The sequence below is a fragment of the Brassica rapa genome, chromosome A10 (genome assembly GCF_000309985.2).
Source record: "Brassica rapa cultivar Chiifu-401-42 chromosome A10, CAAS_Brap_v3.01, whole genome shotgun sequence".
NCBI lineage: Eukaryota > Viridiplantae > Streptophyta > Magnoliopsida > Brassicales > Brassicaceae > Brassica > Brassica rapa.
The window spans coordinates 12,358-40,238 of record NC_024804.2 but is presented as its reverse complement, the minus strand read 5'-3'; the positions used below and the strand labels follow the sequence as shown (position 1 = coordinate 40,238).

Genomic DNA, 27,881 nt, shown 5'->3' with positions numbered 1-27,881 from the left:
GCAGAAGAGAGAGCAGAGCAGTCTGCTAGCTCTGGAGTGACTGCTTCTAGCGAACTTGCCGAGACTCCACCATCTCGAGTATATGTTTCCAAGGTTCCCTATCCAATTCCACCTAGACATCTGATGGATCCCATTAGTGAAGAGCAGCTGATAGGTTTTAACAAGGTGGTGAGAAGGCTTCCTAAAGAACTTGCATTTGAAGATGCACTGCAGATTCGTCCATTGCTCCAGTTCTTTAAACACTGTAGAGAGACTCAAGAGGAGATCAAGGTTCTCTATATCAAAGCACTGTCTACACCAGCATTGAAGGTATTGCCTAAGGTTGATGATCCTGAAAAGTTTGTTTTCCCATGTTCCATCGCAGGAACAACCTTCAAGGATGCTCTTTGTGACTCTGGTTCTTGTGTGAATCTCGTCTCAAAGGCTATTGTAGACGATTTGGGTATTGCTGATGTTGAGCGTTCTCAGCTGACCCTGACCTTTGCAAACTCTTCCAGAGCAATCCCATATGGAACCATCCGCAGCCTTCATGTTCAAGTAGGAGAATGCATTGTTCCTGCTGAGTTTCAAGTTGTTGAGATGAACAAGGATCATGAGATGCCTTTGATATTTGGAAGGACATTCATGGCTACTGTTGGAGCAACCATCGATATGCCCAACAAGAGAGTCTGCTTCTCCAACATCAACAAGAAAGTTTTCTACAAGGCTGTACCCACCAGATCTTCCTCATCACACGCCTCTCGCATCTCAGTGTTTGATGTAGAAAAGCTGAAGGTTGTTCCAAAGAAGGAGCATGGTGATAAGGGTGAGAGCAGACTGTTCTTTGATGAAGATCCTAGCACTGATCCTACTAAATTCAGAGGGAATTCAAGGGTGAAACAGAAAGTCCAGAAGAAAAGGGTCAAGGGAGATCCTACAATGACTTTGATACCTCTCAAGTGTGATGAGAACTCCATTGAGTATGAGGTAAAGTGCAAGGGTACCTCTAAAACTTTCTCTAAAGTCAGAGCTATTCTCACACATGAGCTGAAGGAGAAAGGGGAAGCTGCTGTGAAAGGGTTGCTGAGTAGAGTTCTGAAGCTGAACATGTCTGATTGTGGCGCTTGTTTTGGAACAGGCCCTCCTGCTCAACCCGACTGATCCCAGTCACCAAGTCAAGCTAGAGACTTAAACCAAGCGCTTGGTGGGAGGCAACCCACTGGTAAGTGTAAATATAACTTGGTTTTGTTTTTGTTTACTTATTTTTCGTTTTAGTTTATTGAGTTTCAGGTCAAAAAGCAGAAAAATTCGAGATACTTCAAAAATTCTGGGTTGCAGAAACGGAACAACCTACCCCCTGAAAAGAGCGGTTGTTCCAGGCGATCATCTGACGATAGAACACCCAGAACTTTCATGGAGCGTCTGCTCCACTCAGGTAAGTATCTCGACCAAAAAAAAATTATTTTTGTTTTCTCCTTCTCTCTGATTTATTTTCACACCAGGGACGTTGTGAAGTAAGTCTGGGGGAGGGTTTTCGTCGTTTACTAACTCGTTTCTCTCTTTTGTTTTTCTTTTGGGTCAATTTGAGTCCGTTTTTTATTGAGTCAGTCAAAACTTTGTGGGAATTAGGACCTTATTCTGTGTTGATCACTGACCACCTCGTGCTTTAGTTATCTTATTCAGTGACCTTAGCAGTGGCGAAAGACACACATGTGGACCTGGAACACCCTGACATATCTCACTTGATTCTCCAGAAGTTCTCAGCCGATCAGGTTACACTGGGTAGACATAACTCCACCTTACTTGAACCTAATCTTGACTGAAGTTCTTCTTGTTATGGGCATTAGATCAGGGAAACGAGAACACACTCAAAACTTCTTATCCTTTTTATCCATCTTGCTGATCCTGAGTGGCTAGCTCATCTTTAGCTAGTTCCCACCCTGCACCTTAGCCTTTATTCCACCTTCATGCATTTGTTTTTCAGTGTCATATGTGCAGATATGTGCAAAAAGGTCGGAGAGGAAAGGATCAACGCAGCCTGCTACTCGTTACTGCTACAAAAATTCAGTAAGAAAGGAGAACAAGCAGATTAAGGGAGCAACCGCTCCATAACCAATAAACTGCGCAAGAGCAGGGGTGGAGAACCAGAATGGTCGCGAAATCAGAACCACCAGTGGCACTCAGAACGATCATGTATTACCTCTTTCTTCGTCACATCACCATATCAGTCTTCAAAAAAAAAAAAAAAAAAAAAAAAAAACGAGATTAATGTGATGGAGAAGGGGAAGAAAGAAAAGAAACATGGAGCCACTGGAAAGGTCGAGCAAGAAGTTGGTACCAAGTATTGAAGAGTGTGTAGAGGAAAATGGAAAGCATAACACTCAGTTGCCTGTTCCGTCATCAGAACAGTCGCACCAGATAGAGCAAAAACGAGTAGAGGCTGTGGACATCAATGGATCTATCCTCTCTTGCCATTTTGTGTGATATCATGCATCCTCTTAAATGAAATGGTATCCCCTAAACACTTTTAACTCCACCATTAAATAGCCTGTTCCACATTTAGACCGTCTACCCTGAATGATGCCTGTGATGAGAAGCTCACGCTACTCTTAAATGAATGTAGGGAGTTCTGTCTCGATAGTGTTGCTTTTTCAGGTTTGAGATGAAGAGTATGAAGCCGATTTTTGAACAGCAGTCAGTGGGGTTCCGGTAAGGGTGTGTTGTCCTAGTTTTACTGCTTGTATGGTTCAGAGATTCGTGGTTAAAGTATGGTTGCTGAGAATAGGAGAGTTCCCACACTTTCAAACTTTTCTCCCTGTTCTTGATACTTGACATTGTTTGAGGACAAACAAGGATCTAAGTCTGGGGGAATTGATATATGGTGTTTTATACATCTTGTATATATGCTTTTAAATTAGTTTTCAAGTCTTTATCGAGTCTTCCTAGTCCTTTGGAGTCATTACAGGTCTGGAGTTGCATTTGATGGGAGATGGATCAGCTGGAACAAAAGAGGCAGAAAACAATGCAATTTGGTGGTTTTCACGCAGAACAGTCTTGATGACTGTTCCGAGTGAGTGTTCCAGCGGCAGAGATTTTTTAGGAAACTACAATCATTACGGGATTTGCCCTAGTTATCCATATTTTCTCTCCCAGCCGCCTGTGGCTTTGATATATCATATTTTATGTTTCTCTTTATCATTCTACGCTATTCTAGACAGAAGAAAACCATTGGAGACTTTAGAATTTGAGGATTTGCTTATTGTAAAGGGAGAAGGCTCCATCTATCTCGTCATAGAGAAGATTATCCTGAACCCTATTCTTATTCTATTGAATTGCATGATGTTTTATTCAGTCTTTGTCTCTGTGATTTCTTTGTCCATGTCTGAGTAGTCGCTTGTTAGGTTTAGGGTGTTAAGGATCGTGGATCAATGAGCTAGACACAAATAGGATTGTTATTCTTTGATATCTCTGTCTATTGTTATGCTTATTGCTTATGTTAAATTGGCCATTTAGCATCTGATCACAAGTTTAATCTATTCATCAAAAGTGTTTTAGGTTACTGGAAATAGCATAGATAGGCGATTTGTCCTTAGCCAACGAAAGCTGATGTTAAGGCGAATCGTGAACCAATTGAATCTGAACTTAATGCTTGTCATCATTCTCTGATCCAAACGACAGTTTAGGCATTAGGATTGCTTGATAAATTGGTAGACACCACGACAGTGGGTTTATCTATTCTTGTTGTTCAAGTTCTAGATTGGCTCGTATTGTTTTCCTGAATAGTTGTGTAGCTCATGATCCTAAGTATCCCAATGAATCACCCTGAACCTAGCTCTTTTAATCATCTGAAAACCTTTTAACTAGTCTTTTATTTTCTGTTATAATACCTCAATCTTAAAACCCCCATATTGTTTTAGCTTAATATTGATCCTATAGAAATAAAGTGTAACAGTTGGTCTCTGTGGATTCGATCCTAAAGTGCTACATCGACATACCATTCGATTGTGGTAGTGTGCACATTAGGTTATTTGGTGTGCGTATACACGTAATATCAGAGACCAGTTTCCTCCTTTTTGGAGAGATCACTTCATGGAGAAAGTATTTCAACGCTCAGATGTACAAACATCATGAGATACACGTTTTCTTCAATCACCTATATTGGCAGAATATCATATCGATTTGAAATCGATCAACTTAGAAGCCCTTTCGAAGAAGCTTCTGGTTGTTGTCTATGCTTCAAACCGTTTAACCTATCATTTTAATGCTTTAGTTTTCGTTAATGTAACAAGTGAGTTTTACTCTTTGGCAATGAGCCCTCTACTTGTAATCTTCGGTTAAGCTTAATATAATCTTTGGTTGCACAAAAAAAAGATATGTAATACGTTAACTCTTCAACAACGATGATATATTTAAGAGATCAACATTTGTATTCATCATTTTATAGTCGATAAAGATTGTAGTGTTGCAAAATGTTAAAATCATTTCATAAACAAACATTATTATAAGAATTCACCCTGCATATGCGTGCGGGTTATCATCTAGTTATATATTATATATGCTACATTTAAAAGGAAAATCTTTAAAATAAACACTAATATATATTATTATGTCAAGACAATGCCTTAGAGCACCATTAACCCGAAAACCTCATTTGGGGTTCTTGTTTTTTTTTTTTTTTTACAAAAAAAAAAAATTAAAAAGAATCAATCGCGAACCTCCACGTGTTAGTGGAACCCGCAAACAGTACAAGAACCCTACCAAACCCACATCTTGCCGAGGAGAACGAAGACGTTGTTTTTAACAAAATTATGGGACCCATCTTTTAAGAATCCACTTAAGAAGTAGAGTTAATCATGCTCTTATTGCGCTTCGTGCGGTCCATAAACATAAACAAGACCCTCGCCCTCGGGATATCATAATTGACTCCGTTTAGCTTTTTCATATATGTCAACGAAGAAAAGGAGTTAAAGTTTTCTCAATGGTTGGGCTATTAATTAGGCGTTTCTTCCCCACATCGGACCGCTAGTGCCAGAAATGATCACGTGTTGAGCTGAAATTCAGCCTTTGCAGCAACTGAAACAAAATTGCTAATATATCTTTGTGGTTGCCCAAGACAAATACGACACGTGTGTACTTTTTTGGAAAGTAAACTAGAGACGCACCCAGCTGGAATTAGGGGAACCAATGACATTGTCCTTTTAATGTCGTCGTATCATCATCGCCTACTGTTAATGAAAGTTTTAATTACAACTGGTATATAGTAGTACTTTTTATTTCACTAATTATTAATGATAAAGCGTAACTCCGGAATTATATACTTCTGATCCCATACGACATTTACTCCGTCCTGGAGTTTACTAAACACAGTGGTTATACTATACACAAATGCGTTCTATCATGCTTCTAAGTTCCAACATTAGCAGTATATAACAAGTAGTACAAACTAAGTCCCAGTGGTGAAGAAAAGAAAAAAAAGGTCCCAGTGGTGGCGCAGATAAACATGGCTATTTAAGAGTTAACAACATTTGTATGATTAGCTTCGGAAAGGGGGGACATTAACGAGACATCCATTTCAACCAATTTTCTCCTCGGCAAGATAATAATAATAAATGAGATGAAATATATTTTTATGTTTTTGTAAAAAAAGAAAGAAAAGGGAAGCACGTGGCTTTCATGGATAAGTCACTTTCTGAAATGTTGGTTTGCTGTAGTTATCTAGGAAAATTCCAACAGCACCATCAGACAAAAAAAAATGCACAGATTGTCAATCAATTTAATAATTCAGTTGCCCTAAATGAATAAACGATGAACGAACCACCCCATGCACCAGCACCTTCCCCGGTCTTACCTTCATTACCAGAAGTTCTATCACGCATTTATTCAAGTAAGTCATTATATTTACTACTAATACATTTTAAAGAGAATTCAATCGATCATCAAAGTGGTTCATTTTTATAATAGAAGATCTTCCACTAATTAAAAAACAAACGAACACATCTAAACAAGAACAATTTAACTAATATTAAGAAAGAAGCACACAACATGACCAAATATCAATTTATCGATTCACTGCTAACAAAGATGATGATATTAAGATGATAACAATTATAACAACGTAATAGCTAGCGTCGTTTATAATAGTTAACTGCAAAGCTTAATTAGCTAGCTATCCGCTTGAGAAAAACATTGAATTAGAGGAAGATGCTGACGTCGAAGACGATGGTGTTGTTGTTGTTTGGAACTGCTTTTGACGGAAACATTCCAGTGAAATTGTAGGCAGCGCGTTGGATGGCGACGACGAAGACTTTACACCCGAATCGTTCGGTGACTCTGAAATTAAGATACCACAGATATTTTAATAAAACATATAATATGTAAATGGGATAGTAGTCAAGTAGGTACGTGGGGTGGTGGTAGTATCCGGAGTGGGTTTGGAGATTGACTGGTGACATTTACGGCGGCGTCGATTATGGTCAGCAAGTCGCTTACGGCAGCTCCGTTTCCCGTTGTCGAATTCCGACAGCAAATGGAACCTGTAACCAAATGTGATTATTACAATTCTTTTTTTTTTTTAGATAATTAAATATGACCACACATAAATAAAATAAAGATGATCATACGAGTGAGTAAATTTGGGGGAGATGGTAAATTACGTAAAGAGGTTAAAAATAATTTTGTTGTTTGGGTTAAAAAGGAGGGCCATCGGGATCACAAACAACACGGTACTTTCTCTCTCTCTCTCTCTCTCTCTCTCTCTCTCTCAATGATTGAGTTAAGTGTGATGATGAACCATTCATCTATCATCCTTCGAGAAAACCTAATTAAAATAAAATAGGTTTAATTTAAAAAAATAAAATAATCAAAGCTTCTACAAGATTGGAGGAAACAATATTATTAATACCGGGGCTGTAGTAATATTACTAGTAATCATGTAAATATGTACGGAAGAAACAGGCCCCCACACACCCCTAATGGATCGGAACATGGATCATTTTACAAAGGTAAAAGCTGTACGGACGGACAAAGAGGCGTAATGATAACTGTGTCACTCAAAGGTGGGAATGATCTGTATAAGGAGGCAAAACAAAAATATGTTACCTGCTGCACTGCTGGCAAAAGCGCTGGCTAAGACCAGCGGCCACAACCGTTGAAGCTTTTGAGTGGAATTCACACACTTTGTGGCGGCGGTGATAGTGTTTGGCGTGGCTCAGATCTGCGTTGCATCCCTCCGCTTGGCACCTTGGAGTGCTCAGCGTGTTCCCCACTCCCAACTCACCAGGTCGGGACCGCCTGTACAGCCTGCTCACGAAATCGTCGTCCGCCGCCGAGAAGTATGTCCGCCCTCCCAGATTCAGACCGATTCTGTTGGAAGTGAAATCGAGCGGCCGAGAGACGTCAACTTCGGTCTTGGGGATGAGGAAGTTGTAAGAAGATCCGGATCCTCCTGACCCTGTCTGGTCGAAGGAGAACAAGGCTGAGTGGTGGGGGTGGCCGTAGATTGAATCGGATGAGGGGGAGTAAGGGTGATTGGTGATGCGTGGGTCATACACGAAGGATGGATGAAACTGGTTGCTGGTCTGATGACCATAGACGGTCAAGTGTTGTTGGTTAGACAAGGAAGGAAATAGAGGTGGACAAGTGTTGCTGTAAGAGGACTGACTATGATGGGTCTGGGTCGGGTCGAAAATGGACAAGACTCGGGTTGGGTCAGGCTCCTGCTGATGATGATGGCTTCGATCTTCTCCGGATAAAATTATCACGGAGGGGTTGTCCCATTCGTAGTCCAACATGTTCCAAGAATAGTATTGAGGAGATCCCGAGAAAGATCTTTCTTTTCTAATATATGCGCTCTCTGCTACTACAACTATATTTAAACACAAGGTGAAAGAGTGAAGAGGCTAATAAAGGAAGGCGATAGGAGACATGTCGGTGCGGAATAGGTTATGGAGTGGTTTTAATTGACTGAAAGCAAGCGACGTACTATACCTCTATTGGAATTAGAGTCTTTCCCCTTTGCCAGAACATCTCTCTTGATTTGATATGTGTGTGAGAGAAAGGGAGAGTACTGTGTCTCTGCAAATACGTTCGAAAAACCCTAACTTTCTATTTGGGGGAGAGGTTCCCTCTAGCAAAAGTTTTTTACTTATATAATTTATTTATTTTGTAATTGATATATATATACCATGTAAACATTTGGATAGCTGTAGAGCGCTCGTAGATAAGAAAAGTAAAATGGAGCTGAACCGATCATATATATATTTTCAAAATTCAGGATACTCATTATTCCTATTATAAAGTTAAGATGGAGAAGAAAAGAAAAGAACCAGTCACATGGGTAGGGTGGTGAATATCCCATGGCCACTGTGAGTGTCTGTGCCATTTCAGTATTTCACTAATCTTAGTGTACAAACATCAATCATATGCACCTTTACGAAGTAGTATTTTATAATTGTACAGTCATTTGAATTAAAATGTATAGCTGCTTATGGGGAGCCTCTAGATGATCTTTTGATCTGACAAAGACTAGTAAATACGCGGAGCTAATTTTGCTGAAACTTGGATTAAAAAGACAAAAAACTTGAAGGAAAGAAAGAAATAAAGAGTACTTTGTGATCGTGTGGTTCATGTTGAATTGGGTGGGGTTTGTATAAACGCGTTTGTTCTGTTTATTAATTATGGTAGGTCCGACATCTCATCATCATCATCAAATCTTTTTTTGTTGATGTTATATGATTGTGTGTATTTAACCGTTTATATTAGTAGTTGTTTCCAATCTCTATTTGTATATGAAATGATATAAATCGTAAATATCTTGTCGTCAAATTACACGAATACGTGTGTATTTTTTACTGTAACAACACGAGCAAATAATTACTTCGAGCAGTGTTGGATTAATTTACAAAGAAAAAAATGTTATAAAGGAGAAAAATGGGGAAGTAGTGGAGGGAGACGCCAAGAAGGTACTGTGAAATGCTGTTGGGGTTTAGAAAGACAGGATGGCATTCCCGTAAATAAGAGAGATAGTGAAGGTGGATCGTTAAAGGGGAGACAAGAGTGACCGATCGTATCTGCTACGTACTCCACCCACAATGATTCGCCTCTCTACATCACGCGCCTACACTTCTGTACGCTAACCAACGGCTCAGATTCTAAGATAACACGTGGCAACGCGGGGGAGAGAGTGAAGAGAGGCGAGAGAGTGAAATGGTAATGAGTCCAAAAGGAGGAAAGGCACAGTGGAGTGGGCCCCTTTAGGTGACAAAAGGCTGCCACTGACGTTGACCCAGTCATACGGACTGTCAATTATCCTTCCTCTTCTGTTTTTTTCTTTCTTAATCCAAAAATAAAAACTCTTACCTTAATTTTTTTTAGATTAATGAAATACAAACGTCAATTATATCTTTCTTACCAGAGTTGTTTGGAATAATGTTTATGCCTCGCTGATTTTTTTCCTTGGTATATAGTGTTGCGGTAGCTCTTAAATTAAGCATGGACATTTTGGTTATCAATTTGGTTTAGATGAGTACTCCAAATATAATAGTGTGTAGGTAAATGACTAGAAAGTTTATATAAGAACTGGTAAATTTTTAGTTCCGATAGGATTGGATAATTTCAGATAAATATCAAGAAAATTTAAAAAAAAATCAGGAATTCTAATAATTTTTGATAATTAGTTTATTTTTTCAAATACTTTTAGATACATTTGATATATTTTAAATTATATAGATATATTTTTTTTGGTTATGTTATATATACATGATTAATATTTTTATAAATTTGAGTATCCGTTCAGTTTTGATTCAGTATTCAAATATAAAAATATAAAAACCATTTTAATATTTAAAAGTTTTAGTCCGGTTCTAATTATTTTGGGTTAATTTTTTCAGATCTAGTTTTTTTCTTATCTAGGCCTATCCTAGACAATTGATTTCCTAATTCTCGCTTGTACAGAAAGAAAATAATCCAACTATAGTAATTTCCATAAGATCAAAACTAAACTAACGAAGCGTTTTAAATCAATCTAACAATTTATCTTGGTGGTGGTTAGGGGTGGGCACTTTACCCGATATCTGAAGTCGCACTCAAACTCGATCCGAAAAATTTGATCCGAAATCCGAACCAAAATAGCAAAATATCCGAACTTGTATTGAATTAGGAGAGATTGAATATCCGAACTCGAATAGATAATATCCGAACTCGAATGGATATCCGAAAATAACCAAACATATGTATAATTAACCATACATATTTATATTGATACCACACATACTTTAAGTTCATATGATATACATAGAATTACAGAAAAAAATGATTTGCTACTCACTTAAAATACATTCAAACTTTTTATTTCAAGAATTAACAAAAAGTTACATCCAAAATTTAAAAACAATAACCAAATTAATGTTTTTTTAGTTTCAAAATGGTATGTCCAAATCTGTTAACCATCTAATCTATTAAAAAAATAGTTAAGTAAAAATTATATTTTTAAATACAAGAAATTTGAGAAATGAAATTTTTTTTTTTTCAAAATCTAAATATTCGAACCCGATCCAAAATAACCGAATCCGAAAAAATATCCGAACCCGAACCTAAGAACAGAAATATCCAAACATGTTCTATACTTCTATACTGAACTATCCAAAAATCCGAAATACCCAATCTAAATCCGAACAAATACCCGAATGTTTTGGTGGTACACAACATAGTAAGGTGTCGGTTTGAAAATTTCCAATCATTCTATGCACTACCGCTGACAGACAACAAAAAGCGTGTAATTATACTTATGCATGTTTATATATATATATATATATATAGTATTGTGGTGTGTAAGTCAACGACTTAATTTCTGTAAAAACTAAACGCAAAATCAATAATTCACTATATCCATTATTAATGCAGGGTAAACAAAGAACTCTAACATATTATTATGAGTGAAAAAGGTGAAATGACTTTTTTTTTTCATGACCAAATAAAATAAATAATCGAAATTAAGAAAGGTTGCATAAGAATAGAGAAAAAGACGAAGACAAGGAGGAGGATAATGCTACACCAAACGTGTTGCCTTGTCAACATCTCTTAATTGAGCAACTACTTATTGCACTTACTCATGAGTCATGAACTTCTCCCCACTTTGTTCTCTTCCCAGTATACAGATAATATGCCCTCAGATTACCGTTTACATAATTATAATCATGTGCAATTAGGAAACATTTGTCTAATACTAATTTTCTTCAGTATCAAGTAATGTCAAGATCCTAGCTACCCGATAATACATTATAAATACAATGTCATTTATACACTTAGTTTGTGCCATAACTGGAGCAGTAGACATATATGATTGCCTAAGACAAATAATATGTCTAAAGCTCCTATTAAATTAAACTAAGCTCATGTGTGTAAACTCACATGTGATATCCATAAAATAAGCAAATCTTAACTGGAACACTGGCTAAAAGAATAAATTTATTATATTTATTACGAGTGAAATGGTGAAATAAGAAAAAAAGAAGAAGAATAGAAGTGAAATATATCAGTTAAAAAATGGTGAATTAGGTGTTACTAAATCCGACTCTCTCAAGCTCATCAGAGCTATCAACTCAAACACATTTCCTATGGAGCTCTATGGAGTTCTCAAGGACATCGAGTTTATATCTGCACTTTTTGATTTCATATATTTCTCTCATATCCCGAGATTATGTAATTCTCGAGCTGATTCGTTGGTGAAGAATGCTCTGTTATGTGATCACCCTACTTTGTCCTAAACCTTTTATCTAATATATAAGATGTTGTTAAAAAAAGGTGTTGCTAAATAAAAGAAGAAAACAAAATAAAACATAAGGAAGGAGGGGGGGGGGGGTTTGTAGGATTATTACTAGTACTAATATAGGCTCTGAATGGTGACTGCGGTTTGAGCGGTGCGGGACAAGCGGTTTAACTGCGGTGCGGTTTTAACAGTTATAAAATGTATAGATATATAGTACATGTAGAGATTTTTGTTACTGTTAACTGCGGGGCGGGATGAAGGTCACCATTCGAAACCATAGTATAGTACCTAGTGCGGGTCAATCTTATTATTTAAGCTTCACTGTTATATGAGCCGGAACAAATTACGAAAGTCTAGTTAATTATTTACAATGGATTTTAGTTGGTTTTATATCTTGGACTGATCCTAAACCTGACGAAAGGTTTGGAGCTATTTCTCGGCAGGTCGCTGTAATCAAGACCTTTATTCACAATCACAGAGAGCAGTCTTTCTTCTGAGAAACGCCTTAGAAGCTGTTGGAAAGTTGTAAGATGATTGATGTGGACTACAACAAGTGCTACCATCATCTTAAAGCTTCTTGATCGGGCTTGGAGTAGTATATGTATAGATAGTTTGGGCAGCAGACCCTTATGTTCTCCCATGTGTTTATAATTCGAATTTCTCCGTTTTCAATTTTATGTGAATGGTAAAGTTCATACATGTCCCTCAGGCAGCAACACCATACTGTATGTGATGGAGAATGCGAGAGACGAGCTGAAGAAAAAAGGCGACACAGCACAAGAATGGGGACTTGGCTTATTTCCTATTTCGGACCTGGAATCACCATCGAAGGCCTTCTCATCCGCAGCCTCACCTCTCCCTAATTTTCAAATATGTAACCTTATGAAAAAGAAAGACGAATATACATACTAAGAGCCACAAACATATTATAATTAACAATTGTTTAATTTGATTCGAATAAGTAACATCATGGAATAAGCGTTGTTAGGAAGAGAAAGAAAAAGAAAACACACATATATATATATATATATATATATATTAATAATACTAAATGGCATGTGATTAGGAAGGAATGTTTAGAAAATGTCAAAAGCAGCAGCACGTGTCATTAGCGGAAGGACTCATCCACTTGGAACCACACAAACAAGAAGAAACGAAACCCATTACTTCCACTAAAAACAAGGACTTCCACCTTTTTTTAATTCACACGCCCGCACCAAAACACTCGCATAAAAAAAGCCATGAACTTATCATGCATTGATTTTGTCATGTTCAGCAGTCGTGGACAACATGACGAGGGCAACATGTCACGTCCCTCATGGAAGAGGGAGAGATCGAATAATCTAATTAACTTGTCTCCAAACGAAGACGAAGAGCTTGCCAACTGTCTTGTCTTGTTATCCAATTCGGGGGATCATTATAATAGTGGTGGCCATCACAACAAGCATGGACATGGCAAGGGTAAATCCATCAAAAAACAAAAGACCTCACAAGCTTTCCAATGCAAAGCTTGCAAAAAGGTGTTTACGTCGCATCAGGCATTGGGTGGACACAGGGCAAGCCACAAGAAAGTGAAGGGTTGTTTTGCCACTCAAAATAAAGAAGAAGAAGAAGATGAAGATGAATACAAAGAAGAAGATGAAGAAGAAGAGGAGGAGGAAGAAGAAGACAAAGCAACAGCGGCCGATTACAATAATATTATCACAAGAAAAAGATCCAACGCCCACGAATGCACCATCTGCCATCGCGTATTTTCATCGGGACAAGCCTTGGGAGGCCACAAGAGATGTCACTGGTTAACACCTTCAAGTTATTTTCATATGACGCCGCTACATGATTCTTCTTCTGTCGCAAGATCTCAGATGCTAGAACAACCATCTCTAGATCTCAACTTAACTTGCCAAGAGTATTCCGTTGATCCAACGGTCATGAGCGTGTGGAGAGATGATGGTGGTAACAATCATAACGCTACTTCACCTGATTCATGGTTAAAACTCGCTAGTGGTGATTGGTCTTAACGGCTGACTAGTTATTATTGGTTCAAGTTGCTAACTATATTCATTTGATTCACATACCAGTTACGAGCATCAAATTATATAAGCGTAAGATCACCTATGACTGTCCTTACATGCTGAAAGGCAATTTAATATATAGGTGTCAATATAGTATAGCTAACGATTTTTTGTCATAATTAATTTAATTCATCCTTGTCTTAAAGAGTCGACGTGATTTACTTGTTTGGCAATATCAAGAACGAAATATGTGTACAAAATCTCAAAATACATAACAACTTAATTAATTAACAAACATGAAGAAGATCCAAAAGAAGAAAATATCACAAATAAATGAATCAAATTGACCAAACCGCTCGTACTACACACACTGCAACTAGTCAACAAAATTGGTGGTCACCACTGATCAGTTGGTGTGGAGATCAAAGTCTGTTAAGTTTGAGGGAGAAATTGGTCATCTTGAGTGAGGCAAGTGCAATTCTTTTTTCCATTGTACAAACAGTGGGGAAGATGACTCTACTCACTCTTTTCTTTTATATATATTGGAAACTTTGTACTCATTTTTTATGCTCAAGGCCCAAAGCTAGCAAGGTAACTACAAAGCAATCCCGAATGCGAAAGCCAGATGAGATATTAAACTTTGAGTATAGAAGAAACAAGGAATAATCAATATACATCGTACAAGTACACTCATCAAGTTGATTTGTTTCAAATTAAATAAAGAGACAGACGAGAAAGGGGGGAGGGGGAACGTGACTAACGAAGGCGTTTCCAAAAAAGTGCAGATATAATTTAGTAAAACAGAGAGACAAGAGATCTGAGGATTTTGCTATACAAGTTGCAATAAAAGGTCATCAAACACCACACTCTCTCCTCTACCTTGGTATCAGATGCCTTCTCCTGCATTCCAATGACGAGTGTATGTTATCATCTCCTTTCTAGTTTGTTTCAGATCATCTCATACTTTATCACACCAACAGTTACCTCTTTAGTCGGATCCCATCTTCTTCACAGTCCATCACTCTGCTTAGTTCCCCAAACATCTCTTTATGTCCTCTGTTGTCAACATCCCCCTGCCCACAATGTAAGTTAGACTACATCCACCACCAGTACCACCCTTCCTTTTTTTTTTTTTTTTTTTTTTTTTTTTTTTTTTTTAACAGGAGGTTCAAAGGTGACCCGTAATCCGCACGTGGTTTCCGTTTGCCCAAAGGCCCGTAATCCGCACATGGTTTCCGATTGCCAACCATCTAATCCCCCTGGCCCGGAACCAGCCGGCACTAATACCCATTACCCAAGAACCCAGCACCAACGCCGCGATAACTTTAAACTTGGGGAGGGCGTAAAGCATTCCGTGGCCACAGGGGGTATTCGAACCCGGGTCCGTATTGGTGTGTTAACTACCTCAGTACCACCCTTCCCAATCTAACTTCGAGAATTTTCCAATTTTTTGTTCTTTCTACACGAACCAGTTCACTGTAGTCGTAACAAGGATAAGTGCACCAAATTTTAGTCCATTCTCTAACACGTGTCTAAAATTTACCACATTGTTTTTGTTTATAAAACTTCATAATACGTAGCATGTACTCTCGATAAAACCCACTTTATATTTATCTGAAAATATCAGACAGAAAAGCTACTCGGACTCTAACTCAGGGTTATTAATACTGAGTCTAACTAAAGACTAATTAGTTACATTATATATTTAGAGACCTTCATGGACGGAGACCTCTTCACTTCTTCCACTCCTTCTTCTGCTTCCTTGCGATGTTTTTTTCCATTTCACCCATATTGTCCGCCCATTTTAACTTGTCTTGAAATGAACATAGAAGATTTTCTGATGTGTTCAACCTACACATAAACAGTTTCAAAAATTAAAGCAAGGCAGAAACTGTTTCATGAGAAAATGACACTTCAGGTTTTGCTGGGAATTAAGACAGGTTCCTTCTGAAATTGGAGTCAAGCCTATCCTACTGTTAACTGGTGTGGACGAGTCAAGCTCTTTAATGTCCATTTCATTTCAGGAGAGGTCTCATTTCGCTCCTTTCGCCATCACTAGCCACATCCAACAGGTCTTAAACATGCTATATCCACTGCTCTCGTGCTCTCATCTATGTAATTATGCTGTGGACTTGAAGAAGGAAATGCCATCAAGTGAAACTTACGGATTGGGCATAGTTGGATTGTCCTTTATTATTAATGCAGTCGATGGTGTTTTCACATCAATATCAAGCGAGTTTCGTCATCAACGGGGTTCTCCGACATGTCCAAATAGTCATGTCCGCTTCATTCTAGATCTAGCTCAGAGTCATCCATTGCTTGAAGATTGCAGTCCCATAGCCTTACAACAAAAGGCTAATCAAACCTCCTCATGCCGGGGCCATGAGAGAACCTTCGCACCCGAGTGCAAGAATTGTTTAATGCTGCCTTACTCTGTAGCTAGCTCTAAAGGAATCTTCCCAAAGTCCCCACTCAAAAGGCAGAGTAGCAGAGGAGCACAACTGAAGTCCCTTGGTGATTTTGATCGGTCTTGGAAAGATTTCAAAATGTTCATCAATCAACCAGCGACTACAAAGCCCGGTATTTGCTCTCACTTTCATACTATGACAGAGTATAGTGAGGAACTGCTTGAATCTGGTTTCATTAATACTCTCTGGTACCGATACGGTAATATCGGCATCAAGAGTCTTTTGTTGGCCATATGTCATGCCTTCTCACCAAGTCTTGTCAAGCTGTTTTGTTGCTTCACCGGTGTGATGATGGCCCGGTCTTCATCGCCATCTTCACTTGTCCACCACTGTCCTTTAAAATTATCTTTTCAGGATAAGTTTATGAAAATGTCCTCTCGCCAGGGCCGAGAAAGATCGCCAGGGCCGAGAAAGATCGCCAGGGCCGAGAGAGATCGCCATCCACTTCCTCCTTTCAGGAGAGAACCTTTTCACAACAGTCCCTCTTTTTAAGAGGTGATTCTCACCCGGTTCTCGAAAAGTGGATCATCACTGATGCAGGAATATCCACATCTCACTCAACGACATCTCCTTTTGTAGCTTCGCCCCTAATTGCGAAAACTTTGGTAAGTCAAAACGCCATGATCTCTGCTCACAGTTATGGGACAAACTCCCTCAGCTTAGAAGCCCTTTATAAGAAGCTTCCGGTTTTTGTCCATGATTCAAACCGTTTAACCTATCCTTTTATTGCTTTAGTTTCCCTTAGTGTAACAAGTGAGTTTTACTCTCTGACAGTGAGTTCTCTACTTGTAATCTTTGTTTAAGTGTTAATATAATCTCTAGTTTCACAAAAAAAAAAAAAGAAAATGACACTTCACATAGAACTGAACATGAGGATTATCATTATTGTCAGGTTTTCTAACACTCTGTACGAGTCCTTTTAAATACAAATCCTGGGAGCCAAAGGGGAGAAGAAGCTAGATTAAAGAAACTACAAGTTTGACAATGCGTGTAACATATCCCCTAGTTCTCCTGGCCTTGGATCCCTACCAGCAGCAAATGGAACCTGCACGTTTCCAATATATATGACAAGTCTCATAGAGGCATCCATAAATAAGAAGCACAATATAGGAGAATGACAACATACCTCGAAGCATCTTTTCAACTGATCCAATTTTCCTCTGACTATACCCTGGAAGATGTTAACAAAGTCAGTATCAAGCTTGTGTAATTTTAGGTAGGTTGGTCTGTGCAAATACCGCCGGCTTCATGGTAGCAAACAAAAACAGAGATTACACACTGAAAGGAAAAAGTATAAAGATACTCACATCATACATGCATTCATTATTAAGAAAGTCCTCGAGTTGACGAACATTAGTGACATCTAACTCGACCATCAGATTATCATAAGGCAGCACCTATGAATAGCACAAGCAGAGTGAGATACAAGTGGAAATGAGAGGAGAAGACAAAGAATGAGCTGCTTTGTCTTCAGAATTTGGTAAGAGAGTGAGCTTCTTTAGCTTCAGAATTTGGTGAGGAGACAACTGAGGGATACGATTATCATTGCCTAATAAACAAAAAAAAAAGAAAAAGAAAGTGTGGCAGGCAGGCAGCTGTATTGAAAGAATAAAAAAAGGTTGGTACATTTGTAGTTACCCCAGGTGCCATGGGCAAACAACCGTAGTACATCGAGGAAAACAGAATGTGTGGTTCCTTCAAGCTGCAATGCATTGTTGAGATGAGACTAATTAAAATGCAAAAATTAGGATAACCCTACTACTACCTACGAGCATAGATAACAGAACAAACACACATTCATATATATATATATATATGCCAACAGCAAAGAAAGCTACCAAGCAAACGTTCCTAAAGCAAGACCTAGGCAACTGGGGAGAGCCAAAATCTTGGAAAAGGCGAAAAGAGAAGGATGTGATGTAGATAGGCCACATGGACTCGCCGCTGCATTTAGAAGCTCGGTCAACGAGCTGACCAATGATCTCTGCCTGCTTCTGCTCGATTTCCATTAATGAAGATTTAATCATATGATCTTTAGATATAATTGTTCCAAATTAACTCAGTTAAACAAGTGTTGAGAAGAAAAAAACTTATAGAAATAATAAATTTGGAGATGTCATGACCAAAATATAAATAGCAAGTTTGTCAGACCTGTGGGCCACAAAGTGGGTGAGTAAAGGATGGGCCATTAAGCCCAATTGGGGGAGGTGTGTTTGACTAAAATGTGGCGTTGACGTTGACGACGTACGCCGCACCCAACGACCGCCAAACTGAGCGAGCACACTTTCCCTTCCTCTTTCTCTTTCTCTTTCTCTTTCTCTTTGGCATCAACAACAACATAACATCCTTTTTAGTCTCATTCATGGCGATGCTTTCTACTCCGGAGACGGTCATGAACATGGACGGATCTGCTTCTGCTTCTCCGGAGGTGGTCGTTTCCGATCCCTCACCATCGTCCCCCGACGGATCGCGCTCTAGCGGCTCACCTGATCGCACCTCTTCGCCAAGCCCTAGTCGTGGTGGTGAAAATCAGGTGCTGATCTGATCAATTTGATTGAAATGAGTATGTCTTGTCTTCTTCTGATCTGAATTATTATTATTTTTGACCTGAAGTCTGAAGTCATATCGAGGAGTGAAGAGTATCGGCAATTATTTCGGCTCCCAGCTGACGAAGTACGTATTTGCTTGCTTCGCTCTCTTTTAGTGACCAATGGAATGCTTTCTTATTTTATGTATGTGTATGTGTATGTGTAGGTCCTTGTTCAAGATTTCAATTGTGCTTGTCAAGAGAGTATTCTTCTCCAGGTAACGTATTTATCTCTTTCAACACTATTCCTCTCACCCTTATTATACCTTTCTTTCTTTTTTGCAGGGTCACATGTACCTCTTCATTCATTATATCTGCTTTTACTCTAACATCTTTGGCTATGAGACCAAGGTACTCCCTTCTCCATCATTCATTCATTCATTCCTTCCTTCCTTCATTTCCTTTCTTCTCTTTTCGTGTTGCAGAAAATTATTCCATTTGCGGATATCTCTTGTGTTAAACGAGCAAAGACTGCTGGTATTTTCCCCAATGCCATTGAGATTTTAGCTGGAGGGAAGAAGGTAGTAGGATCATTATCAATCTCCTCTCTACTCCCTTTTCCTGATTTGCTTTTTCCTCTTTCAGTACTTTTTTGCTTCCTTTCTTTCCCGTGATGAAGCTTTCAAGCTTATCCATGATGGATGGGTTGAATATGGTTGTGCTGTCAAATCCCATGGCCAGATTCAGGTTCCCAAACAACCCTTGCCAAATACACTGCTTCTTGTTTCTTTATGCTCATCTTCCTCACCTTTACTGTTCAGGATTCTTTTTCTGAGTCCAACAACCAGGTCAACGATGGAGTTGTTCAGAGTACTTTGGATTTGGCGAGTGAGCTTCATTCCCCATCAAGGTACTTTGTTTCCTTCTATATGGTTTCTGTTACTACCTAACTGCTTCATGCCTCACTATCCTTCACTTCACAGGGATGAAACACCTCATCTTTCTGCCAGTTCCAGCGTTACTCAAAATGGCGTTTCACCTTCATCTCTAAATCTTCAGCGCCACACAGAACCACTTGTAGATAGTGTGGCCTCTTCTTCAACCAATATCTTGAACTCCAAGCCTGAAGACTTAAATGCACCAAAATGTAGTTAAACTCCTTCCTCGCTTTTATTTTAGTTTTGTCTGGCAACGTCTTTGGTTATCATTTTCATGTCAACTGTTTAAGTATCTGAATGCTAGTGTTTTCAGTAAGCTCAGTGGGGATTTTTTTTTGCTAGGATCATGTCCAATTGCTGCTAGATAGTATTAAGAATGCAAACCGCTTGGGTTTCTCCTAATTTTAGAAAGAAGTGCTGATCTTCTTAAGTTGGACAGCCATAATTATCTTCATGCTGTTTCGAGGTGTATGTTTGTATGTGTCTATCTTTTCGCTTGCTTTTTTGACCTGAACTGACTTTGTTTGAAATTAAATGGTCAATGGATAAACCGTCTCGGAATGAGGTAGCTTAGCTATTTTTTTTTGCCTCTTGATGGTACTTCACAATTTACATCAGTTCTCATTTTGTCGCACCTTGCACTCAATATGGAGACCCTACTTCCTGCTGATCTAGTTTTCCGTTGATGCATGATCTCTCATCTATCTTTTTTTTTGGTTACTGCGACCTCTTTTCTTGTTGTCATTCGAACTCACCACTCATTTTTCTTATGTTCCTTGCATGCAGTATCATCTGATTTTACAAAGGTAGCAGAGGCAAAATTTCCGGTAATGTCACATTTTTTTTGACCTATGGGATAGATAATATTATGTAATCATTGTCAATCAAATTTATGAGAATCTAACCATTAACTGAAACCAGAAGTTTCATATGTATATAAACAGAGTTTTCTTTATGTTTGCAGATTCCAGTAGAAGAGTTCTTTAGATTGTTTTTCTCAGATGCGGCTGTCAGTTTTGTTGAATCTTTCCATAAAAATTGTGGAGATAAAGGTAGGCGATAAGTGATGGAATCATTTTGCTGCTGGTGTTATCGTATTCGTACATTTCTCTCTCTGCGGGGGTATTTTTAATAATCAAAAGAGACATTTTTGTTTGCAGAGTTTAGGTGTAGCTCTTGGGAACCTCATGAAAAGCTTGGACACACTCGCAATGTCTCATTTCAACATCCGATAAAAATATATTTTGGTAATATTTTTTATTTCCTTTTGGATAGATTCAGTTACATTATATATCAAATATGGGTATGCATGACCTTTTGATTCCTCTCAAAGGTGCAAAGTTTGGTGGCTGCCAGGAGTCACAGAAATTTCGGATGTACAGAGATAGGTAGTGTTAGAATCGCAGCTCTGTTTAGAAGAGAATCACTTTTAATGATCGTGCAAATACATACCTATTCTCTGTTGTCTGATATTGTCATTATTTTGCTAGCCATTTGGTTATTGAAACATCGCAAGAGATCACCGATGTGCCTTATGCAGATTACTTTACGGTAGAGGTACGAAGAAATTTTACATATAGTGCTGATTGATTTGCGTTAGAGGTGAATATGTTACCTTTGCCTTAATCCAGGGGGTCTGGGATGTGAAAAGAGATTGCAAAGACTCGATAGAAGGTTCTATACTGGATGTTTATGTCAATGTGGCCTTCTCTAAGAGAACAGTGTGGAAAGGTTTGTTTAGCATCATTTACTCTTTGGTTTGTCCTTGAATTTAATTTCACCGTGTTTTTTATATGCTTCTCTCGGAACTCAGTGTATTCATGGTTCTTGGATCTGGCCTCTTATGATTGATGCGTTTATGAACTTTTGCAGGAAAAATAGTGCAGTCAACTTTGGAAGAGTGTAGAGAGGCTTATGCAGCATGGATAAGAATGGTACTTATGTAGCCATTGCGCCTGGCATTGTTATTTTTTCAGTTTATTCAGGCTTCTAAACTAGTTTTTGTTTTGTTTTTATGATTATACTTGGAGGCACATGAACTGTTGAAACAGAAGAAGCTGGAGAACCAAGAAGGTTTGTTGTGCTGAGTGATGGTTAAGATAAGCTTTTTACCCCAAGTAGAAAGCTGGCTGACAATTTATTCTGACACAGGTATCAAGTTGAGTGAGGATGGTGCCGTGAGCTCAGCAAGCGAAGAAAGAGTATCTGAATGTGAAGAGCAGAGGGTGGAGATAGCAAGAGGAAGAGGAGGAGGGGTAGTGAATATTTTAAGGGAATCATTAATGAATGTGACATCATTTGTGAAGAGGCAAAGCTCGACAAAGCAGGCTTTAGTAATAGCGTTTGCAGTGATCCTACTTATGCAGGTAATTAAAAAAAAAACGAAAGTAAATGCAGTGTTTGTTTGTTTTCTAATTTATAAATTAAAAATTGGTGTGGTGTGAGAGAGAGAAAGAGAAGATGCTGATAAGTGGAAAGTGTGGACACAGGTGACGATAGTGGTGCTTCTGAAGAGAGGACCGGAGCAAGTGCAAATGGGTAGTGAATACTACAGCAGCTACGACAAGAGTGGAATTGGGGAGAGTGTTGGATGGTTGGAGAAGAGAATGCATTTCCTGAGGGAGGAGATGATTATGGTTGAGGATAGGTTGCAGAGGATGCGACAAGACCACGCTGCCTTGAAGGCTCAGCTCCACCAATTGGAACGCCTCCTTCTCCGCCACCAACAATGAGATAATTCTGCTGGCGGATTTGTAACTATATGTCTGTATGTATCATGTATAAGCTTTTGTATTTTCGGATGTTAGTTTGCAAAGTTACACCCACGGGTATGATATGGATCAGTGTTGTAAGTATTGGACAAATTGTTTGTTTCTCAACTGCAAATCTTTCTATATTGCTGATTTATATATTTACAAATATTTTTACTAGACGAGTTTCGCGCAATATACGTACGTATATATACTCTTTGTCGTAACAGCTGTAGCAATATCCTGCTCTGCTCGATCAGTCTTCGAGTCCAACAGTAACAGTAATGCTCCGAGTGCAGAGTATGCGACACACTATCGTTGAACTTGTGACAAGTCATTTCAAACTCTGAATAACAGCAATGCTCCGAGTAAAAATCAACTCCTAAATCATTTCAGTACCGGTTTACCACCAACATTGACCGATTTTAGGCAAGTCATATAGCTAGCTGGAAGATAAGCATAAGCAACTGATTTCGTCCAGACAAAACTCCATCCTTTAGACTTGCCCAATTTCGTTTTGTTACTATTGAAAATAACAGTAGCTGGGAAAAGATCACCTAAGTATAAGTTGCCAAACCATTGTCCATTACAATACCAACGCTTATTTAAGATTCATTGAAACAACAGAACAAGAAACTAGCATGAATCTCACTAATGTTGATGAGTCAGAAACATTAAAAAAAAAACAAAAAACAAACTTCAGCCACATACTCCAAGCAACTCTACTGATTTCTTTCTCTAAATAGGCTTGATCTTGAAGTGCAGAGAGATGAGCGAAAAAACAAGACATTTCAAGTCCTGCAACCACAAGGAAAAGAGCAAAGAATAAATAACAGAAGAATGCTAAGGCAAACAGAGTAAGGTAACTAGAGAAACACATAGTCAGAATCAATGACAAAATTGAGAAAGGAAAAAGAGAAGAGACCTGAACAAGATAGTAAAAGATGCGAAGACCTTCAGGATCATCACTGCTCTGGACATCAACGAGAGAACCAATCTTAGAAGTAGCGAAGGAGATATGCTCATTTCCCATAACGATCTCAAGCTCTTGCCTTCCAACACGGTCAGGTTCCGGCCACTTAAAATCATCTTCTTTCATTATCTACGCAAACAAAAAAGAGGAGGAGTCAGGTACAACATACTAAAAGTGGCGCAGAAGCTCCCCGCATGAGTATGATAGATGCAAAATCATCCATCATTACAAAGTACCATAGCTCAGGAACTAAATCAAAAGTATGGTCGCAAAGCCAATTTCAAACATAGATATCCCAAGGAAACCCTAATCGAGTTCCTTCCGACCTAGGCTAGGAATAGAACCAAATCTGAGGAGAGTTAAGAGAGAAAAAGACCTCGCTCTCGGAGACGATACGCTTGCATTCCTTGAGAACGGCGGGGGTGAGAAACACCTCCTTCCGGATCATCGTATCGTTCTTGTAGTTTGAGTTATTGGCGTATCGGAGCTTACCGTCCGGTCTAAACTCGAACTCCAGGAACTCGTGTCCAAATTTCCCCTTGTGCCCGACATAGTACCGCAGGTAGAACTCGTTTTCTTCTTCCATGCCTTCTCTAAGACTAAGACCCTCGTCGATTTCTGGAGAATTAAGACCTCCACCTCGCTCTCCCGATTTAGATTAACCCCCAAAAGAAAGAATAGAGCACCACATCTACATATATTAATGGGCTTAGATAGCAGCCCAAATACATAATTATGAGCCCACCCATATAAAGAAACATTCAGGCCCATTTTAAAATTTCTGTCTCCATCGAAATCGTCTGCGCCTGATATCGCCCTATACCGAGAAGGGAAGGGAGTTACACAGACGATGCCGAAAATGACCAAGTTTCTTCAATCATATGGTAGTTGATTTGTGCACGCTCTTGCGTTTTTTTCTCTTTGTAAATTGAAACATGTGATATCTGTTGTGGGAGCAGGATATGATCTGATTCTGGGAGCTATAGCTGCAATTTATGTGGTCATGTCACCATATACTAAGGTGGAAGAGAGCTTCAACGTACAGGTACCCTCCTTCTTTTCAATTGCCAAGATCTACTCTCCTTTTTTTTAACTGAGTGGTGAATTTGCAATGCGACCAGTCAATGCACGACATTCTTTACCATCGCCATCGTTTGGACTCTGTGAGTGACCCGACCCGACCCCTTCTTCTTCTTCTTTACTTGTTTCAATTGTAAGTCACGTTCGTTTTACTGAGTGTTTTATTCTGTCAGTATGATCATTTGGAATTCCCCGGTGTTGTCCCTCGAACTTTTATTGGTAAGCACTGTTGTTGGATTCTACTGCTTGTTTCCTCAACTCTGATTGATCTCTTCTTTCAGGAGCCTTCATAGTCTCTTTTTTTGCATCACCCCTTGTCTCCTTTATCACCTGGCTTGGCTTCCCCAAGATTTATAGTCTTGTTGCAGGTTTCCCTTCTTCTTTTTTTTCCCCTTGGATTCTCCCTAATGGAATCGCTTTCTTGAATTTTAAGCTACGCACTAAACCAATTCAAATCATGGTGTTTCTTTATTAACTTGTATAGCTCGTTTGGTGCTGGGCTGCATCATATTATCTACACTAAGATTTTTCCGGATTCAGGTATGAAGTTTATTTGCTACTTAGTAATTTGCTCTGCTGCCTGTTTCCATTCTCTATCTGATTACTGGGATATCCTTGACGATTGTTTTTCTCCTGAGCAGAATTTACCTCTTTGACAGATAAGAAAAAAGTTTGGACCTCAAGTGGAATCTTTCTTTGTACTTCTCACCAGTCTGCAATTTCATTTTCTTTTCTACTGCACTCGTCCTCTCCCTAATATTCTAGCTTTGGGATTAGGTGATTGCTTCTATTCATCTAACTCCTCTAGTAATGTCCTAGCAATCTTCCCATTTAGCATAGCTCCCGTTTGCTGCTAATGTTGTGAAATGAAATCTCGGTTGTGCAGTTAATCTGGCATATGGTCATTGGTTAAAGGGAAACTTTTATTCTGCTTTGAGCTTCCTGGTATGTAGTTTTCCTGTTAACATGATTTCCTGATTATAATAATAATAATCTTCATGGCCTCCGGAACTTGGATTTTTCTGACATGTTTTTCATCTGATAACCAGATTTTTTCCACTATAATCTTCAGATGCGATGTGATGTTACTGCTCGGCCCTATCGGTCTTGAGTTTTTATTGGTGAGCTGATGATGAATAGTCTGATTTCTCAACTTCTATATGTGTACTTTGTTGTTTCCTTCTGATAGGGGTGCTTTACGTTTATCAATGACAGACCAGATCGATCTCCTTCTGGAAAGCACTTAAGTATTGTGTTGGAACCGCTGTGGTGGCTGTAGGTTGGTTAAACTTCCTCTCCATTCTGTGATCTATTTGCATTTTTCCCCCTTAGGACTCTAGTTTCCGAGTCGGGTTTTTGTGGTAATGGGAATTAATCTTAGCACAGGTCTTACCATTTCCGTTGACTCTATCATGTGGAAGAAGTTTGTCTGGCCAGAGTTTGAAGTTTTCTGGTTTAACTCCATTCTGAACCGGAGTTCTGACTGGGGTGTATCCTTCAAAATTTGTTTTTTTTTTGTATCATAGATCACTTTATAGCATCTGTATAGATTTCCATTTAGATTTCCATACACTAGTGTAATTTCCAATGGAAAACTTATTTTGCTAAGATTGTGGCCTTGCCTTTTTGTTAAATTCTATGTTGTTCCTTGACAACTAGTTGCTAAACCAGACACATTCCATTCATTGGTACTTCACCTCGGCACTCCCACGATCTTTACTAGTAGCTTATCCTCTTTCCCTTGTAATCACTTGACCTGCTAACATCTCTCATATTGTATCTGTAAAATATTTTTTCATTTGTTCTCTTTTTTGGATCATGCAGCTTGGCACCGTACTTGACAGGCGGGTTCCATTCCTTATTCTTCCTGTTTTATCCTTTGTTATACTCTACTCTAAACTTCCACACAAGGTATTCAGATTTATTACTTATCTTAGTAGCCATTGAACTTTCTTTATTATTTGCTGACAGAGGCTTACCTATGTTTCGTGATATATGCAGGAACTCCGCTTTATTATTAGTTCAGTGCCAATGCTCAACTTATCTGCTGCAGTTGCTGCTAGCAGAATGTATGAGTTCTATCAAATGCTTGCTAGCTAAGCTTTCAATCATAGCTAGAACGTTCTTTCACTCACGTTCCCCTTTGATACACTTTATGCAGCTACAATAACAGGAAGAAAACTATTTGGAAACTGGTGAACACGGTTATGCTAGCATTATTTGTAATCAGGTAGAAATAATTATCTTTGCTATGTAAGAGAAGAAAAGGGATTTGCTAGCCTACTTAATCCTGTCCTATAGTGCAGGGTGCACGATTGTAACATTCATGGCATCTTACAACAACTATCCAAGCGGCTATGCTCTTAAGCGCTTGCATCAGATAAGTGAGCGACTTATTCTTTTTGGGGTTTCTTGTTATTTCAGCAGCGTTTACTTGGGTATCATCAAACAAGAAAAATACTAGCCAGTTTCTGTTTGTCCCACATGGCCCTTTTTATACGTGATCGTCCTTTTTGGGGGTTGATATCTATCTAGGGTTGATAATTTGCCTAGAATATGATTAATTTGACCGGGTGCCTTGTATGTTTCCCAGGCCATCCTGCGAATGTAGTGGGAGAAGAGTGGGTTCACATAGACACTTTTGGTGCTATGAATGGAATATCTCGCTTTTGTGAAGAAGCTTTTCCGTGGAGGTGAGTGGGGTTGATTCTTATAAAGGAAGGGGGTGGTATCTGTTTAGGTATGAGATAAAAGTTTTCTTGTGGAACGCAGATACTCAAAAGAAGAAGAGGTGGTGGTGGAGGAGTTACGAAACAGAAATTTCACGTACCTTGTGAAGTGAGAGTATTTTCATCAGAATAAAAAGCAAATTCTTAGTCACAGAAGATCTTAATAAAGTTTTGTCATGGTTTGAGCAGCGAGCACCCCTCGGTGGATGGATACAAGTGCTTGTTTTCTGAAGAAGGCTTCGACAGACTCGAACTGCGGCGAGGTTTCCCTCCCATTGTTCTGGTAAATAGGTTGGCTTTTGGGAATATTTAATCAGGATTGGAATGCAATGTTGAGTTAGAAATGTTGAGTTGCAGGTAAAAAGAGCCAAAGTATACGTGCACAGGAATAGGAAGAAGGAAGATCATTTGCATAAGAAATGGCCAGGATGTTAAGAGACATTGATGCAGGAGTACAACTTGGTTAACTTATCCCCGAGAGAGAGGAGTTGATGTAACGATATATATAATAATAATAAGACTGATTGAAAACCCTATGATTATGAATGAATGAATGATTCTCCTCGCAGTAGCGCCCGTCTTTGGGTTATATATTTATTTGGGCCTTTGAGGTGAGTCCAACAACTCCAGCAGTGAGGTGTAATTACCGATTACCCCCTCT

The 27,881-nt window shown here is 38.8% G+C and overlaps 6 protein-coding genes and 1 pseudogene across 10 annotated transcripts; 4 read left to right on the top strand and 3 right to left on the bottom strand.

Moving 5' to 3' along the window:
• Window positions 1–3,850: 3,850 nt before the first annotated feature.
• LOC103844692 (squamosa promoter-binding-like protein 8) lies at window positions 3,851–8,045 on the bottom strand. The gene is made up of 3 exons (XM_009121502.3): window positions 7,078–8,045; window positions 6,382–6,512; window positions 3,851–6,309 (listed from the first exon to the last, which is right to left on the bottom strand). The coding sequence occupies exons 1-3, from the start codon at window positions 7,767–7,769 to the stop codon at window positions 6,146–6,148; spliced, it is 987 nt and encodes a 328-aa protein (XP_009119750.1). The 5' UTR covers window positions 7,770–8,045; the 3' UTR covers window positions 3,851–6,145.
• Window positions 8,046–8,417: 372 nt separating this feature from the next.
• On the top strand, window positions 8,418–17,060 carry LOC117129138 (annotated as a pseudogene).
• On the bottom strand, window positions 14,878–18,506 carry LOC103844694 (COP9 signalosome complex subunit 7). 4 transcript variants are annotated; one of them, XM_033282526.1, is made up of 6 exons: window positions 18,375–18,506; window positions 18,062–18,217; window positions 17,850–17,925; window positions 17,531–17,620; window positions 17,350–17,394; window positions 14,878–17,268 (listed from the first exon to the last, which is right to left on the bottom strand). In XM_033282526.1, the coding sequence occupies exons 1-6, from the start codon at window positions 18,410–18,412 to the stop codon at window positions 17,194–17,196; spliced, it is 480 nt and encodes a 159-aa protein (XP_033138417.1). In that variant the 5' UTR covers window positions 18,413–18,506; the 3' UTR covers window positions 14,878–17,193. The 4 variants fall into 4 exon arrangements, with proteins under 4 accessions (XP_033138417.1, XP_033138418.1, XP_033138419.1 ...); XM_033282527.1 differs by having other exon boundaries at window positions 17,862–17,925; XM_033282528.1 differs by lacking the exon at window positions 18,375–18,506 and having other exon boundaries at window positions 18,087–18,367.
• LOC117129137 lies at window positions 15,677–17,069 on the top strand. Its single transcript, XM_033282524.1, has 3 exons — window positions 15,677–15,695; window positions 15,780–16,607; window positions 16,646–17,069. Exons 2-3 carry the CDS (start codon window positions 15,837–15,839, stop codon window positions 17,024–17,026), a joined length of 1,152 nt encoding a protein of 383 aa, XP_033138415.1. The 5' UTR covers window positions 15,677–15,695; window positions 15,780–15,836; the 3' UTR covers window positions 17,027–17,069.
• LOC103844693 (protein VASCULAR ASSOCIATED DEATH 1, chloroplastic) lies at window positions 18,472–22,618 on the top strand. Of its 2 annotated transcripts, none has more exons than XM_033282523.1 (18): window positions 18,472–18,756; window positions 18,837–18,896; window positions 18,978–19,028; window positions 19,096–19,161; window positions 19,236–19,331; window positions 19,396–19,497; window positions 19,599–19,660; window positions 19,734–19,897; window positions 20,475–20,515; window positions 20,653–20,740; window positions 20,849–20,935; window positions 21,022–21,076; window positions 21,179–21,245; window positions 21,320–21,419; window positions 21,561–21,622; window positions 21,719–21,761; window positions 21,840–22,054; window positions 22,178–22,618. In XM_033282523.1, the coding sequence occupies exons 1-18, from the start codon at window positions 18,586–18,588 to the stop codon at window positions 22,418–22,420; spliced, it is 1,773 nt and encodes a 590-aa protein (XP_033138414.1). In that variant the 5' UTR covers window positions 18,472–18,585; the 3' UTR covers window positions 22,421–22,618. The 2 variants fall into 2 exon arrangements, with proteins under 2 accessions (XP_033138414.1, XP_009119751.3); XM_009121503.3 differs by having other exon boundaries at window positions 18,473–18,756; window positions 19,572–19,660.
• A 359-nt stretch (window positions 22,619–22,977) lies between these two features.
• LOC103844695 (protein mago nashi homolog) lies at window positions 22,978–24,080 on the bottom strand. The gene is made up of 3 exons (XM_009121508.2): window positions 23,788–24,080; window positions 23,364–23,540; window positions 22,978–23,236 (listed from the first exon to the last, which is right to left on the bottom strand). The coding sequence occupies exons 1-3, from the start codon at window positions 23,995–23,997 to the stop codon at window positions 23,177–23,179; spliced, it is 447 nt and encodes a 148-aa protein (XP_009119756.1). The 5' UTR covers window positions 23,998–24,080; the 3' UTR covers window positions 22,978–23,176.
• Window positions 24,081–24,172: 92 nt separating this feature from the next.
• LOC103844697 (dol-P-Man:Man(7)GlcNAc(2)-PP-Dol alpha-1,6-mannosyltransferase) lies at window positions 24,173–27,849 on the top strand. Its single transcript, XM_009121509.3, has 20 exons — window positions 24,173–24,295; window positions 24,371–24,456; window positions 24,533–24,574; window positions 24,665–24,710; window positions 24,773–24,859; window positions 24,976–25,031; window positions 25,151–25,268; window positions 25,378–25,436; window positions 25,541–25,612; window positions 25,707–25,770; window positions 25,878–25,981; window positions 26,163–26,234; window positions 26,316–26,402; window positions 26,493–26,560; window positions 26,653–26,721; window positions 26,793–26,875; window positions 27,085–27,184; window positions 27,264–27,329; window positions 27,410–27,503; window positions 27,578–27,849. Exons 1-20 carry the CDS (start codon window positions 24,262–24,264, stop codon window positions 27,653–27,655), a joined length of 1,485 nt encoding a protein of 494 aa, XP_009119757.1. The 5' UTR covers window positions 24,173–24,261; the 3' UTR covers window positions 27,656–27,849.
• The last annotated feature ends 32 nt before the right edge of the window (window positions 27,850–27,881 follow it).